General features: G+C 43.4%; 1 protein-coding gene across 3 annotated transcripts in view; it reads left to right on the forward strand.

The window, feature by feature from the left end:
* LOC137340580 (katanin-interacting protein) overlaps positions 1-17,889 on the forward strand; it is a 205,922-nt gene that overhangs the window by 15,569 nt on the left and 172,464 nt on the right. For all 3 annotated transcript variants that reach the window (XM_068003118.1, XM_068003119.1, XM_068003120.1), the window contains exons 2-3: positions 6,560-6,627; positions 9,723-9,814. In XM_068003118.1, the coding sequence (XP_067859219.1) occupies positions 6,560-6,627; positions 9,723-9,814 (160 nt within the window). The remainder of the gene's footprint in view (positions 1-6,559; positions 6,628-9,722; positions 9,815-17,889) is intronic.

A 17,889-nucleotide genomic window follows, 5' to 3' on the forward strand; every position in this document is an offset into this window, starting at 1 on the left:
GACATCAAGGCAGCATTTGACCAAGTGTGGCACCAAGGAGCCCTAGTAAAATTGAAGTCAATGGGAATCAGGGGGAAAACTCTCCAGTGGCTGGAGTCATACCTAGCACAAAGGAAGATGGTAGTGGTTGTTGGAGGCCAATCATCTCAGCCCCAGGGCATTGCTGCAGGAGTTCCTCAGGGCAGTGTCCTAGGCCCAACCATCTTCAGCTACTTCATCAATGATCTTCCCTCCATCATAAGGTCAGAAATGGGGATGTTTGCTGATGATTGCACAGTGTGCAGTTCCATTCGCAACCCCTCAAATAATGAAGCAGTCCGAGCCCGCATGCAGCAAGACCTGGACAACATCCAGGCTTGGGCTAATAAGTGGCAAGTAACATTCGTGCCAGGCAATGACCATCTCCAACAAGAGAGTCTAACCACCTCCCCTTGACATTCAATGACATTACCATCGCTGAATCCTGGGGGTCACCATTGACCAGAAACTTAACTGGACCAGAAACTTAACTGGACCAGCCATATAAATACTGTGGCTACAAGAGCAGGTCAGAGGCTGGGTATTCTGCGGCGAGTGACTCACCTCCTGACTTCCAAAGCCTTTCCACCATCTACAAGGCACAAGTCAGGAGTGTGATGGAATACTCTCCGCTTACTTGGATGAGTGCAGCTCCAACAACACTCAAGAAGCTCGACACCATCCAGGACAAAGCAGCCGGCTTGATTGGCACCCCATCCACCACCCTAAACATTCACTCCCTTCACCACCGGCGCACAGTGGCTGCAGTGTGTACCATGCACAGGAATGCACTGCAGCAACTCGCCAAGGCTTCTTCGACAGCACCTCCCAAGCCTGTGACCTCTACTACCTAGAAGGACAAGAGCAGCAGGCATGGGAACAACACCACCTGCACGTTCCCCTCCAAGTCACACACCATCCCGACTTGGAAATATATCGCCGTTCCTTCATCACTAGGTCAATATACTGGAACTCCCTTCCTAACAGCACTTTGGGAGAACCTTCACCACACGGACTGCAGCGGTTCAAGAAGGCAGCTCACCACCACCTTCTCGAGGGCAATTAGGGATGGGCAATAAATGCCGGCCTCGCCAGTGACGCCCACATCCCATGAACGAATAAAAAAAATAATGGCCTTTTGTGTCGAACTTTGTTAAATGCCGTTTGGAAATCTAGGTGTACCATGTCACACAGTCCACTGGAATTGTCACTTTCTCAAAGAAGTTGAAGAGGATCTTCTGCTTCTGAAGTTATGCTGACTGCCGTTTATTAGATTATTGTTGTATAGATAGTCAAGTTTACTTCTGACAATTGATTCCATTATTTTACACAATTGAAGTAATACCAATGGATGTAGTTGCTTCTGTCTACTTTGTCACCCTTTTTTGAATATGGGCCACATTAGCTTGTTTCCAATGTACTGGTACATCCCCAGTGTCCAGTGATTCCCTCATAGTGATTGTTAGTGCCTCACAAATCTCCCCTCTAGTTTCTTTCATAAATTTGGGATAAATACCATCTAACCATGGGGATTGATTTATTTTGAGCCCTTTTGGCCTGTCTAGGACTTAAATCTCACTTATATCTGTTGTTAATTATTGCTTTGGTTAACTCTGGGGCGCATGTTGCTCATGTCTTCTGTATGAATATTTGGAGAAAGTAATTAATCCAAATATTTACTATTTTGTGCTCATCCTAAGTTTCAAGCTTGTTTGCGCCTTCCATGGTTTTTATCTGTTTTCTGACTTCCCTCTTTCCATTTGTTAAGAATTCAGGTCTGCCGCAGATATCTACTCGGGCTCGGTGGCGTTAGTTGCCTGCTTATGTTTTTAAAAAGATGTTGACTTCCACTGCCCTCTGCCGGTTAACAAGGTAGCAGGACTCAGGAATGTAACAGCAAAACTCCCTTGTGACCTGGACAGGATCTCTGTATCTTAAACACACTCCTTTTATCTCTCAACCGGTAGATCGAGATATCACTGGGCGAGGCATTGTTTGGTTTTGTTCATAATCTTCTTTATTCCTTAGTAGACAAAATATACAGAATATCGGAGTATGATAAAAGTCACTTGGTACAATCAGTTCATTTTCTGTTTGTGACCGTTACAAAAGCAAAAAGTATGCGCATACATCAGGCCACTTGGAGGGGTTCTTAGTAAGATAGATTTGCTGTGCTATCTGCCCTGCTAACAGTGCAGAGATTATTTATCCATTGTGGCCTTGCTGCTGTCTTTATCCTTTTGCAGCCTTTCTGCTGCTTTCCTGACTGACTTTTGCAGCAGAATTTTAAACCCCAAGAATGGGTGTGGGGATGGGTGTGAGGTCAAAATGACAGAATTTGGAAGCAGGTCCGCAACCCAGCTTCAACGCACCCACTTTGGGGTTTAACCCAGGCGTGTTTGGATGCCTTTAAGTCCCTTCCTCACTTAAAGCCGTCGGGCCGATTGTTAAAGGGGCAATGTAGGTAATTTAAACACTTGAGGTACTTAAATTTTTGTGGATTCTGTAACAGAAACGGATTTAACTTCTGCACGCGTTTCCCATGGCTTCTGAAAGCCACCATTGAAATGGAGGCGAGATGCAGCAGAAGCTTATTTGGCCCTTTTAAAGCTGTGATTGAGACATCGCAAAAAAGGTCAAGTCATTCAGTTCAATGGCAATAGTTTGGCTGAGAGTTCTTTGTTTTTAGACTGAGATTTCTTTATTGAAACTGAGAATTTTTGTGTTCACATATTTACCAACATTTTGGAGCCTCTCAAACTGACTAGATCAGGATGGGGGTGCAATGGATCTATTTCACAGTACATCTGATGAGGAGGAGAATCACTATTCAGGGCAGGCATGACATGCAATTCTGGGATCTGCATATGCACAAGACAGAGGTGCGCTTCAAGGATCTGAAGAACAGCAGAGAGGGGACCAACAACGGGGCCGAGGTCACAGGAGGCACTACCCACATGAGTGTCTACAGGCAGAGGCTGAGCTTCCTGGATCTCTGAGGAGCTGTACCTACGCAGGCTCAGATTGAGGCGGCAGGTGGTCGTAGACATCTGCAGCCTCCTTCGAGAAGAGCTGCTCCCCGCTGGACCTGGTGGCCACGCATTGTCCGTCGCACAGAAAGTAACCACAACCGTGAATTTCTTTGCCTCTGGATCCTTGCTGCACTCCACCGGTGACATCTCTCAATCGTCAGCACACAAGTGCAGGTGTGCGCCAGATTCCCTGGCAGCTGTCATGATGGCTTCATTTTGTGCCAGTCAAACGTTCTAGACTTCTTCCAGGCAAGAGATAGACTTACAAGCTGGCTCGTTGGAGACAAGGGATACCACCTGCAAATGTGGATTACATATCTGTGAGGAACCCCACCAACAAGGTACAACAAAGATACAACCAGAGCCACATGACCACCAAGTATGCCATTAAGCAAGCCATAGGCAAGTTAAAGATGTTCTTCAGATGCCTCAGCAGTTCCGGGGGATCCCTTCAGGACTCGCCAGCGAGGGTCTCCAGGATAATCGTAGTGTGGTGCGTGCTGCACAACATTGCGCTGCAGGGAGGTTTACAGGTGGTCAAGGACGAAGGCGCTCCTCAAACATCCTCTGTCCACGGCAACATTGAGGATGAGGAGGAGGAATATGGCAATGGTACACGCATTGCTGGACCTGCTGCCTGGGATGCCCTCATCTGACATTCTAAAAATGAAGATCTTTGACATACTCATGCCACCTGCCAAAATCATCACCATGACTACCAAACCCCCTGCCTTGCACAAAACAGTCCTTCAGCACCCATTGCACAGCCGCCCAATGGATGTCGCCATGTATTGGCATTGATCATGAAGTAATGAAAGGTCCACTTGAAAATCTGGAAGCAATAAAGTAGAAGCCTTGGAAGTGGTAATTATGAATAAATTTTATGTGCCAATATAAATTATAACTTAACATTTGTTCAAACACCCTTGAGCATACCCTTGGTGAACTACAATTGCTTAAACTTAGGCTTTCTACTGCTTCCACGTGGTGCATCCCCTGTGGCTTCAGTAGAGGTAGAGGCAGGCTGCTCAGATCCCTGCCCTGACTGCTGAGATGCTTTTGGCTTACGACCTCTGGATTTTGGAACCCATGGAGGGGTAAACTTGGCCATTGGGAGAGGAGGCACTATTTTGGGTACTGATTGGGGGGGGCGTCAATGGGTGAGACGTGGGAGCGCTTGGAGTGTAGTTCCCACTTCCATGTCCCGTTTTGCCATCATCCCTTTCCTGGGCTAGAGCCACAACACCTCTACCACTCTGCTGGAGAGCAGCTTGGTGAAGATCAGTGACTCATTGAAAGGCCACTGATAAGATATTTGTCATCCTCTTGAAGGAGGCAGACATCTCCTGCACGGTCATGGCCTGCATAGACTCATTTGAGATCCATGCTTGTAGCTCAATGGAGTCTCCAGTACAGACATTCTAGCACTTACCTGCGACATCTCTTCACTAATGCAGGAGTTGGACTCCGCTATCCTCTCAGCTATTATGGAGAGTGTGCGATTGCACATTTTCCAGTACCTAGCAAAGATGCAACTGTACCTAAATCATTCTCCTTCTCAACGATTGTTTCCAGGGTTCAGCATTTGTGTCCAGCTGAGCAGAGCTTGGAGAAGAGTGTGGCCTCCGATGCAGACTCTCTACAGTTGCCCCTGCCATCAGTGACAACCCAACTATCTGTCTAACAGGACCCACCGAATTGTGCTGGTGCATGGCTGCATATCCTGTGATGGTGCACCCTCAGAAGGAATGATGTCCATCATCCATATCAGGAGAATCTCCTTGTAGGCATGAAGACAAAATAAAGCGAAGCGACTTAGTCTTGGCACAATAACAATCTTGCCAATTTCCATGCTCGGGCTTCTCATACTTCACACATCAATTAAATAAAGTCGGCATCTTTGTGAAATATGTGTTAATTGTCACACACATGCATCGCATTGCTTTAGGATTGGGGTGAGTGACAGTGTTGGGTTCATAAATTGGGAGGTGAGCAAGTGCATAGAAAGTGAAGGATGGTTTCTGGTGACACTTAAGTGGGTGTGAGGAGTCTTGTGATGGAGTATGCTTGCCATGACAGAGTGATGAAGGGGTGGTGGGGGGTGTTATACGCAACGGGATCAGGCCCTTCTTGCCTCCTTTTATGTAACAAGAATCAGAAGGCCCGGCAATCCTGGCTCCCCAGGAGTTAAAAAATAAAAAAACTAAAAATAAAAAAGCTGTTAAAGTGGAAGCATATGGCCTCCTTAAAAAGATTTTACTGACTGAACCACCTCCTAAGAGCGGGTCGTTCGCCCGCTCCTCAACCTGCCTCTGTTAAAACCAGAAGTGCGTGGGTTGGGGTTTTACATTTTTACAATTTTTACCTTGCCACCCACCCCCAACCCACCTGTCCTTGGGGGTTAAAATTAACTTCCTAGTCTTGGATGAGCTTTGATTTGTTTCAGTTAAACATTGGGAAGACTGAAGCCATCGTCTTTGGCCCATGCCAAAAAGTCTGTACCTTTGCCACTGATTCCATCCTGCTTCCCAGGCACTGCCTCAGGTTGAACCAGAGGATTCACAACCTCTGCATCTGATTCAACCCTGAGCTGAGCTTGTGACCCCCATCTCCTCTCCATCGCAAATACCGCCTACTTCCACCTCTGTAACATCGCCTGCCTCATCTCATCTGTCACCAGACACGACTATTCCAATGCTCACCTGACCAGCCTCCCATCCAAACTTCAGCTCATCCAAAACTCTGTTGCCTACATCCTATCTTACATCATCTCGCTCATCACTCCTGTCCTTGCTGACCTACATTGGCTCATGATCCCGCCAATTTAAAAATTCTCATTCTACTGTTTAAATCCCTTAAAGACCTTGCCACTCCCTATCTATGTAACCTCCTCCAGCCCCATAAACCTGTAAGGGCTCTTTGTTCTTTTGTGCATTGCTCCCTTCGCCCCACCACTGGCGGCTGTATTTTCAGCCGCCTAGGCCCCACACTCTGGAATCCACTCCCTAAACTCTTCCAGCGCTCCACTTCTGTTTCGTCATTAAAATGCACATCTTGACTTTTAACCTGCTGTTCCTGTAGTGACCTGTCAGCCGGTGTAAACAACAGGACCTGCCTGGATCCATGAGTCTCGTGACTTTCATTAGTAGCACAACATGGCTGGATGTTAAGAAAGCAGGAAAGACTTGCATCTCTTTATTTGCGTTGCTGCAAACACCAGAAAGAGAGAGAGAAAAAAGGGGATCTAGAAATGGAAGGCCACAGACCCTAGACCAGTAGAATATTTCAGCTCCTACAATACCATTTAATGTCTTATGCTTGTACATCAATTAATTAAGAGTTAATTAGGTCCTGATTTAGTATTTGTGAATAAAAAGGAAAAAAAGTGTATTTTTGAAATATCTGTCGTTTGCTGGTAATTTTTATGCCCCTATTTTTATTGCAGATAAAACCATTATTGTTTTCTGACCACAGTCTGCTTATCTGTAATTACATTTTTTTCTCCAAAGGGCGCAGTTTAAGGGGACGCTCTGGCCAAGCAAAAAAAGACAAGGACAGGTCAAAGGAATGGGGTGAGGTAAGATTAAAATATTCCTAAGGAAATAGTTTGTCATCTAACTGTCAAGGTTTGGATGATTTATGGAGTTTTGTTTATTGTACTGATGTCGCAAAAACTCCTTGCATCTATCCTCTTCAGCACATGTTATTATAGCATTATTTTGCTTTAAGATTGGGTCAAATAAATGTTCTTTCCTGCAAGCAAAATGACAGCTCATCTAAATTGAAGCCCAAACAGGTGACTAAATGAAGACATATACTTTAGGATTTTGAGACCATTTATCTGAACAACATTTTGCTACTGATTGGCATTCAGACAGCTAAAACTAGCACATTTGGAAAACATGTGTTTTTTACTCTAAGGGTTAACTAAAAGTTGAATGTTGGTCTGTATTTGCTTTCCACTCTCTAACTGTGTTATGTTTCCTATTTCCCTGGACGTTTCTTTCTGTCTCTTGCAGGGGAAGAGTTTCCGCTTTGGGCGCCATTGGGAAATTGCACCCAAAATTGCACTGGTTAGGTTACAGTTCAAGTTTCTTCTAAAATGTATTTGCATAATCACAAACATAAAATCTTCCATGAACCAGCACAATTGGGCAGAGTAATAGAATGTAATCACTTATTTTTTTTTTCTTTGCATTAAAAAATATTCACTGATGCAGTTTTTTTTAATAAAGCTGAAAATGGGTTTATCACAAAAAATAAGCATTTTTAATAAGTATCTAGTCCTCCACCTGTGAGTAACCTGATTTTATAAATCACTGAAAATGACTTTAAAAAAAAAACTATACTGAACCATTTACTAATTTCATTGGTGTACACTAGTCAGTTTCCTAGTAAATTAAATATTTTTTGATATGTGAAAACTTTTAAAACATGCCTACTAGTGCCTATGAGCCTAAGAAAATGAGCGCAATTTGAAGAGCCTTCCCGAACCAGCGCAATTGACAAAACTCGCAATGTCGACCTGGGGGTGGGGCCAGTTTTGTGGGCGGGGCCGGATCCGAGCACATTGAATCCTAAAAGCAGCATAAAAGATTGCAGTAAAACCCAAAAGTAAGTGGTTTTGGGTGTAACTCATTTACGTTTAAAATTCCCCGATCTTTTGCGCTGATTTGGCCGATTGCGCTGGAAATGGGCACAAAACAAGAGGAAACTCTACCTTGCTGTAATTACCAAAGCCATCATGTGTAACGGGGCTACAGTATATTTCAATCTTCTGTCTGCGTGGTGGTTCTTTACTGAGCACGTTCCTGTTATTGTGCAACATATTTAGCACGTGTAATAATGATAAGAGTACCATTAGTATATGTTTGCCTGTAAAATTCTAGTTTTGGTTTATTTTGCAGATAAATTGATTTTTTTTTTTCCCTTTATAGAACATATTCTAGGGCATAAGTCTGCATGTTAACCTCAAGTGGATAAAATACACACACAATCCTAGATTTTTGTCTAGAATCATGAACACTATTAATTACGGTCTAATGGTCCATGCATAGTACCATGCAATATTATCGTATGCATATATCAGACCGTGCATTTTTTAAATGACCTGAATTGCCTTTTCAGTATTTTGCATTATCACTTTCAAAATGGGAGGAGGAAGTATCTTATTTTCTGTTTATCATGTAAGGAGTTTCCAGTCTCTTTCAGATGACATTGCCAGTTGGCACTTTGTCAAGTACACCTGACAGGATTTCACATTTTGAACATGTGTGAAGGTTTGTGTACCAACTGGTACTTCTGAATTATATTTAAATCCACTGTAGGCTTGTAAAAGATTCAGAGATTATTGACATGCTGAGCACCAGATAATGAAAGGATAGCAGGACTGCCTACCTTACAGACAGACTCTGTGACTAACTTTTTAAAAACTCCTGTACTATATGAATTATGCATATTTCTGTGTAATTAACCATAACATTCATACATAGTACTTTTACATAGGCACACCATTGGTTTAGTTTAAACCCTGTTGGCACTGCTCTTGATTTGTCCATATAACTGATTTTAAAGCTAAATATCTAATTTCTTTTTCTATTCTACCTTCTATTCAATACAAACAAGATTAAGTGTTCTTCCTGGACGCTGCAGACATCTTACAAGTGCCTCTTTTTATATAAATTAGACTATGTGGCACATAACTGGTTTAGCCATCCATCAGCAGATCTGGCTGGACCACATCAAGCACTATTGGACCTCACCCTCCTCTGTGACAAGCACCCACTACTCCCAAGGATTATCCTGGAAAACAAAATTAGCCCCTAAACTCTTTCCTCCACTATTAACCGTCTCCTTAAACCCCTCCCTCTCCCTTGCCCCTCTCAATCCTCGCCTCCAAGATCAAGTGCTAGGAGCTCATAGTCTCAATCTTTATAGAGAAGTTCATCTGTTCATCTGCCTCTGCTACTTACATCCCTTCCTCCTACGCCACCAAACCAAACTTTCCCTCTCAGGCTCCCACCTGTCCTAGCCCTGAACCTAAATCTCTCTCTAGTTTCTCTCCAATCTCCATTCAGTCATTCTAGAAAGTGGTCTGGGAGACCTCAAGATAATGATTGGCCTCACAATTCTGGAGGACCTAGTTCCATGCTTACTGAATCCACTCTCTGGAGAGCGAATGCCCCATGAAGCACACTGGTTAGCACAGCTCTTGCTGCTAGTTGCAAGACAATGTATCCTGCTACGTTGCCCTCCTCACAATAAACACATAATTGAAGCTCCGTTAGAATATCTCTCTGGAAATACAGAAATATTGAGCGTTCTTGGATATGTTACTGAGGTTCACTCAACACAGCCTCACCCCCCCCGCCACCTCCCCCCCCCCCCACTCCCAAAAGATACCTCTCATGAAAAGAAAGCAAACCAGGAATAGCCTGAATGCAGGCAAGGGCAGCTACACAATGAAAGCAACTAGTAGGACCACCTTCCTTCGTTGATACTGCTGAATCTCTTTACAAGTACAATCATATCAGTAAATCTTAATGTATCCGTGTACTCCTCACACAGACAGCATATGATCAAAATGTGCAATGGCTTTAGAAATATTTTATTAAGAAGAGAAGAAAATGTGTAACCAACCTGTTGCTCAATTAAGTCTTACTTATTTTGTAGGCATTTAGTGCGAAAAGAGCTGACCAAAATGTTTTAATAGACTTCGATGAAAAACATGACCAATATCTGATACTACTTCAATATAGAAACAGGTAATGTGGATGTTTTTCATGTGGCGCTTTTTTTCCCCGAAGTGCACTTGGGTATGTATGAGTGCATTAGATATGTAAAATTAAATTGTTGAATACTGAAGATAAGCCATTTTCTCTGAGGTCATGTCTTTTTTAACAGATAAGCTAAACTTCAGTAGTGAAATTGATGCTATCCCCTATTTCCCAATAAAGGCTATTGTTGTTCTTTGACCATACTTGCTGCATTATCTGAAATAATTCTGTTCCGCAATAATTTCTTACAACACATCTTGATGACGTTTGGCTGTGTTGGTTGTAAATGTGGTACTATTGGTTCTGCCTATTGTAACTACAAAGGAGGGGAAAACTGTTCAGTGTTGTAATATTTGTAACGTGAGACAGTCCCACAGTCAATTTTAAGTGTAGCATTTAGGCATTCTGAATACTACGCTTTCTACATGTATGACCAAATTATCTACTGTACTAATAACCTATTATTTCTTCAATATATTCTACTGTTCCTGAGTAATCATTTAAGGGTTGATACTGTCAGAAACAAAAGCCATTTGCTGGAAATCTGAAATAAAAACAGAAAATGCTGGGAAATCCTCAGCAGGTCCGAGTTAACGTTTCAGATCAGGACTGATGAAAAGTCATCGACCTGGAACATTAACTTTGTTTCTCTCTCCATAGATGCTGCCTGACCTGAGCGTTTTCCAGCATTTTCTGTTGATACTTTCAGCATCTAAGCTTTCAAAATCTATCTCTATCAAAATCTATCAAAAACTGTACAAATGTGCACCTTTCCTGTCCCTATTTGTTGTCCCTCTCATGTCACACTTTGATTCACTCACAACTCTTAACTATAGCAAAGAAAAACAAAATCTTTTCTGAAAAAGCTTTTGTCTGGCACCTTTCTCAAACATCAAATACTAAGATTCAAAGTATACATAAAGTAAGGATTTCACACTATTACATATTTATGCAATTTTTTTTACAATATCTTCAGAGGCCCTAGGCTCCCTCAGAAGGAACCGCTATAATTTTGACAATTACACCTTGCATTTATATAGTGCCATTAATATTGAGAGAGGTCCCAAGGTGCTTCACCGAGGCGTAATAAAAATGAAATGGATACTGAGCCAAAGAAGGAGATATTCGGAGGAGTGACCTAAAGCTTGGTCATAGAGGTGGGTTAAAGAGGGTCTTGAAGAGAAGGGTTTATGGAGGGAATTCCAGAGCATGGGGCCGAGACAGCTGCTGGCTGCCAGTGGTGGGTCAAAGGGAGGGGGGATACATAAGAAGCCATAGTTGGAGGAACGCAGAGTTCTGTGGAGGTTGTCGGGCTGGAGGAGGTTACAGAGATAGGGAGGGGATTTAAACACAAGACTGAGAATTTTAAATTAGAGGCGTTGGGGGACTGGGAGCCAATATATGTCAGCAAGGACGGGTGATGGGTGAGCGGAATTGGTGCGGGATAGTATACAGGCAAGGAAACCTCCTGCTGATGACCACCTACCGTCCTCCCTCAGCTGATGAATCAGTCCTCCTCCATGTTGAGCACCACCTGGAGGAAGCACTGAGGGTAGCAAGGGCACAAAATGTACTCTGGGTGGGGGACTTCAATGTCCATCGCCAAGAGTGGCTCGGTAGCACCACTACTGACCGAGCTGGCCGAATCCTGAAGGACATAGCTGCTAGACTGGGCCTGCGGCAGGTGGTGAGCGAACCAACACGAGGGAAAAACTTACTTGACCTCATCCTCACCAATCTACCTGTCGCAAATGCATCTGTCCATGACAGTATTGGTAGGAGTGACCACCGCACAGTCCTCGTGGAGATGAAGTCCTGTCTTCGCACTGAGGACACCATCCAACGTGTCGTGTGGCACTACCACCGTGCTAAATGGGATAGATTCAGAACAGATCTAGCAGCTCAAAATTGGGCATCCATGAGGCGCTGTGGGCCATCAGCAGCAGCAGAATTGTATTCCAGCACAATCTGTAACCTCATGGCCCGGCATATTCCTCACTCTACCATTACCAACAAGCCGGGGATCAACCCTGGTTCAATGAGAAGTGTAGAAGAGCATGCCAGGAGCAGCACCAGGCGTACCTAAAAATGAGGTGCCAACCTGGTGAAGCTACAACTCAGGACTACATGCATGCTAAACAGCGGAAGCAACATGCTATAGACAGAGCTAAGCGATTCCACATCCAACGGATCAGATCAAAGCTCTGCAGTCCTGCCACATCCAGCCGTGAATGGTGGTGGACAATTAAACAACTAACGGGAGGAGGAGGCTCTGCAAACATCCCCATTCTCAATGATGGCGGAGTCCAGCACGTGAGTGCAAAAGACAAGGCTGAAGCGTTTGCAACCATCTTCAGCCAGAAGTGCCGAGTGGATGATCCATCTCAGCCTCCTCCCGATATCCCCACCATCACAGAAGCCAGTCTTCAGCCAATTCGATTCACTCCACGTGATATCAAGAAACGGCTGAGTGTACTGGATACAGCAAAGGCTATGGGCCCCGACAACACCCCAGCTGTAGTGCTGAAGACTTGTGCTCCAGAACTATCTGCGCCTCTAGCCAAGCTGTTCCAGTACAGCTACAACACTAGCATCTACCTGACAATGTGGAAAATTGCCCAGGTATGTCCTGTCCACATAAAGCAGGACAAATCTAATCCGGCCAATTACCGCCCCATCAGTCTACTCTCAATCATCAGCAAAGTGATGGAAGGTGTCGTCGACAGTGCTATCAAGCGGCACTTACTCACCAATAACCTGTTCACCGATGCTCAGTTTGGGTTCCGCCAGGACCACTCGGCTCCAGACCTCATTACAGCCTTGGTCCAAACATGGACAAAAGAGCTGAATTCCAGTGAGGTGAGAGTGACTGCCCTTGACATCAAGGCAGCATTTGACCGAGTGTGGCACCAAGGAGCCCTAGTAAAATTGAAGTCAATGGGAATCAGGGGGAAAACTCTCCAGTGGCTGGAGTCATACCTAGCACAAAGGAAGATGGTGGTGGTTGTTGGAGGCCAATCATCTCAGCCCCAGGGCATTGCTGCAGGAGTTCCTCGGGGCAGTGTCCTATGCCCAACCATCTTCAGCTGCTTCATCAATGACCTTCCCTCCATCATAAGGTCAGAAATGGGGATGTTCGCTGATGACTGCACAGTGTTCAGTTCCATTCGCAACCCCTCAGATAATGAAGCAGTCCGAGCCTGCATGCAGCAAGACCTGGACAACATCCAGGCTTGGGCTCATAAGTGGCAAGTAACATTCATGCCAGACAAGTGCCAGGCAATGACCATCTCCAATAAGAGAGAGTCCAACCACCTCCCCTTGACATTCAACGGCATTTCGATCGCCGAATCCCCCACCATCAACATCCTGGGGGTCACCATTGACCAGAAACTTAACTGGACCAGCCATATAAATACTGTGGCTACGAGAGCAGGTCAGAGGCTGGGTATTCTGCGGCGAGTGACTCACCTCCTGACTCCCCAAAGCCTTTCCACCATCTACAAGGCACAAGTCAGGAGTGTGATGGAATACTCTCCACTTGCCTGGATGAGTGCAGCTCCAACAACACTCAAGAAGCTCGACACCATCCAAGATAAAGCAGCCCGCTTGATTGGCACCCCATCCACCACCCTAAACATTCACTCCCTTCACCACCGGCGCATTGTGGCTGCAGTGTGCACCATCCACAGGATGCACTGCAGCAACTCGCCAAGGCTTCTTCGACAGCACCTCCCAAACCCGCGACCTCTACCACCTAGAAGGACAAGAGCAGCAGGCGCATGGGAACAACACCACCTGCACGTTCCCCTCCAAGTCACACACCATCCCGACTTGGAAATATATCGCCATTCATTGTCGCTGGGTCAAAATCCTGGAACTCCCTTCCTAACAGCACTGTGGGAGAACAGTCACCACACTGACTGCAGCGGTTCAAGAAGGCAGCTCACCACCACCTTCTCGAGGGCAATTAGGGATGGGCAATAAATGCCGGCCTTGCCAGCGACTCCCACATCCCATGAACGAATAAAAAAAAAGCAGAGTTCAGATGAGCTGAAGTTGCAGGTAAAGTTCACGCCACATGAATACCAAGTAATGACCATCTGCAACAAAAGAAAGCCCAGCTATTTGCCCTTGATCTTCAGTGGCAATACCGTAATTAATAATCCCACCATCGATATCTTGGGGGTCACCATAGGCACTCCCTTCCTTGCACTAGCATAACTTCCTGTCTCAGCGAGAAATGCCTGTTATCTTCTTCATTGAAAATATTATGATGGGGCACATTTTCTGTCCATCACTTCACAGTTTAATATCAAACTTTTTGATTGGCTGCAATTTCATATTCCTAAAGCAGCAACAAATCAAATTCTTACCCATGAGCACTGAGGAAGGTCCACCAATCAAGAAAACCAGAACCTAAACCAATGAAGTCACTTGGAAAGGTGATGGGGGATGCTGTTTTCTTTGAGGGGTCTACTGATGGTTCAGCAGTCTGATCCTCGATTTCCACCTTTTTCAGTTCAAATTTCCTTTCTCTGTTTTCTTCATCCGAACAGGCAGGCAGGCGTTCCTTAACCCCAGTCTCTCAACCCCACTTCATAGTAATCTCAACCTCCACTGCCATCCATGGAAAAAGACCTGGGCATGAGCTATTTTGAAATGTGTTTTGAGCAAAAACAGGACAGCCCCATGCTGGGTTGTAGATCTGTTGTCAGACGAGAGGTAATTAATATACAAGATGGGAAATTGTTTTCCTGAGGCCAAACAATAAGTGATTTGTTGGCGTGTCTGGGTATTCAGAAAGATACCTTGTACTTTGTTGTTGGAAAACTCTTGATCTCTGCTGTCTTGAGAGAAACTTTAAAAAAAAATAAGAACAGACACCGAAAAGGCAGTCAAGCAGTGAATTGCTGCAGGAAGGTTGGAACAGACAGGAGACTCAGCGACAGGGTGGTCCTACTCCGAGACTGTGGGACAGAATGTACAGAGGGCCGTGGTCAGATTCCATCTGGAGTACTGCGTTCAGTTTTGGACACCAAATCTCAGGAAGAATTTATTGCCGTTTGAGGAGGTACAGCGCAGATTCACCAGAATGATACTGGGAATTACAGGGTTAAATTAAGAGGACAGGTTGCAGAAACTTGCTTCTATTCCCTTGAGTTTAGAAGGTTGAGGGGTTATTTAATTGAGGTGTTTAAAATGACAAAAGAATTCCATATAGATAATTATTTCCTCTGCTGGCGGAATCCAGAACAAGAGGCAACAATCTTAAATTTAGAGCTGGGCCATTCAGGAGTAAAACCATGGAGCACTTTTTGATGCAAAGGGTAATGGAAATCTAGAACTCCTTCCCCCCCCCCCCCCCCCCATGGATGCTGGGTGAATTGAAATTTTATAGACCGGTCACTGGATTTTTGCAAGGTAAGGGTATCGAAGGGTATGGAGCAAAGGCAGGTAAACAGAGTTGTGGCACAGGTCAGCCATGCTTTAATTGAATGGTGGAACATGCTCGAGGTGCTGAATGAGATACTGCTATTCCTATCTTCCTCTGTTTCTATTCTGTTTGTGTTAAGTAATTCGAGACACCAAAGTTGGATAGTGACATCCTATTTTTGTAACACAATTGAACATCAATTGTACCATTTAAACTAAGCAACTCTAATTATACCTGTTTATTCTGTATATTTCACCTTACTGTGAAATAAAGCTGTCTATGAATCACACCAAATTTTTGTCTCAACTACTGTTAACTTAACCTGTCTTCAGAGAGATTGAAGGAGCACATGTGCGTGACACACGGAGGTCCGATTACAAGGGAGTTTCATTGCTACGCTCCTTGGTTCACCACTGTATAAGTAGATTTAGGGCAGTGGGAGTCAACTTCTATAAAAGTAAGGCATTCAGACAGCTTATGGGAACGACTAACACCACTGAATCCAAGAAGGAATCTTCAGCTTGTTAATTGTATCGTGTGATTTATATCAATTAGTGTTAATTGTACTTAAGTGGTGCGTATCAATTGGGAACGCTTCTATCCATTTATGTGAGTTTATCTAGGGTATGGTGAGTGTTATCTTTGTGAATAAAGGCTTGGAAGCAACTGAAGACCAGGGTCTCTTCTTCTATCCTTCACCTGGTTATCCAATTTTGTAACACAGCAGACCTGAACTTCTAACACCATCATGTCCTTCTTCCCAGCCTAAGCTCCTGCCTGCCTCAACCTCCAGTACAGCTGATTCTAATGCTTTCAGCCTCTTAACAAGATTGCACTGGAGCAAAAAAAACCCAAAAACACAGAACAATCAGCAATTGACTCACACTAGCACTTTACAAACTTTGTGACTTAAACTGATGCCATATTATAAACTATGCTTCCAACACAAGAGACCCTACAAGATTGATCTTTCATGTCAATTTATTTTTAACATTCCTTTCATTCCTCAACCTCTAAAATTGAATGACAAATATTCTATATGCAATTTCATCTTTTTTTATTTAAACTTAAATTTCTTAATGAAATTCAATATATTGAAATTCATTTATTTGCTGTTAGCTACAATTCCCATTATTCCTACAGTTTACATATACTTATTAAATGTGTCCTCTGATATATATATATATATATATATATATATATATATATTGTGTTTTGTCTGACACAGCTATTTTTATGCAAATTTCTCTAATAAATGGTATTAAAAAGAAAGTAAATCATTTGCACTGGACATAGAAACTCCCAGAAAATACCTAATGACACAGGAGTCAGAGTGTCTATACCCTTTGACCTTACTAATCATATGAAAAAGAAAAAAACAGGCATTGCATTGAGTCCTGACCTGCAGCCTGAAATTTGCAGCAATCTTCTTCTTGCAAACTTTCCCCATTAAAGAGCAATTAAACTCTGATTTTACCTGCACACAAAATTTGTGATTTCACTGAGAAATACCCATTGGTAGGTCATTGGGATAGAATAGAGGAAGTTTAACTCTGCATCTAACCATTTGTGCTTGATGCTGACACTGAGTGTCCCAAATGGATTATTCTACACCTTTGATAAACCATTAATGGAATAATTATTTTTACTTTGGGGAGAAGGGCAAGAATAAAAATGAAAATTCGGTACGTATATTTGTTGACCATGATGTAGCTATCCTGCAGCAGTCCTAAAGGGTTAATTTAAGTCATGAAAATGTTTAATATATTAGCTGTTACCAAACCAGTTTTTATATGTATAACATTTACCAATTTTCTCCTCTCCTGAAGGGTCACCTAAGCACTATTTGGCAAAGTTGTCACCTGTGATTCCGAGCTACCTGTGGCTCACCACTTCATCTTTCCCTCCCATTTCTACTCTGACCTCTGTTATTGGATTTAAATGCTTTTCTGCCTAACATCAGATTTGAGTGTTTTTAGCTTAGATTAAAAAAAATAAAGTTTCTTGTACATCTGCAGCCCCTGCTGCACCATTCCCACACAGGTTATCCTTATGGGTACCTCTGAGTCAGGTTGTTGTAAATTGTGGGCAGTTTTGTGCTTTGGACCTGTGCCTACTAGGAACTGAGTAAAGTTTAATCCTTTTCCTGCTCAGCCAGTACAATTGATCTGCCTTCTTTTGCTGTGTCTGGATCTGCATATATTGTCCTTTCATGCAGGATTCTCACAGCCAGCAGAAATATGCACTGTTATCTCAACAATCTGCAGTGGGTTCCAGATATGAACACAGTGTACTCACTTCCCCCACTCTGTTCCCATTATTTTGTTTTCTGTAAATATTGAGCACTTTTACCAACAGTCACCTGCTGTAAAAATTGTAGAACTTGTTGTGTGATGCTTGCACCTTAGGTTCTATTGGCTGTTGCTCTTGCCACTTAATGAAGAATAAAGTTTATAACTTTTACTATATAATTACAAATAGCTAGTAATTTTACTGTAATTCAGTCTCTTTTGATTTGTGGTTATATCAGAATTATTCAATTGAATTTATCACCTTGTACCTGACTGCCCCTTATCTATCTTATGTTTTTCCTTTTTAAATTCTGTAAAATGCACATACTAAAATA

Source organism: Heptranchias perlo, chromosome 22 (genome assembly GCF_035084215.1).
Source record: "Heptranchias perlo isolate sHepPer1 chromosome 22, sHepPer1.hap1, whole genome shotgun sequence".
In the NCBI taxonomy this organism is placed as follows: Eukaryota; Metazoa; Chordata; class Chondrichthyes; order Hexanchiformes; family Hexanchidae; genus Heptranchias; species Heptranchias perlo.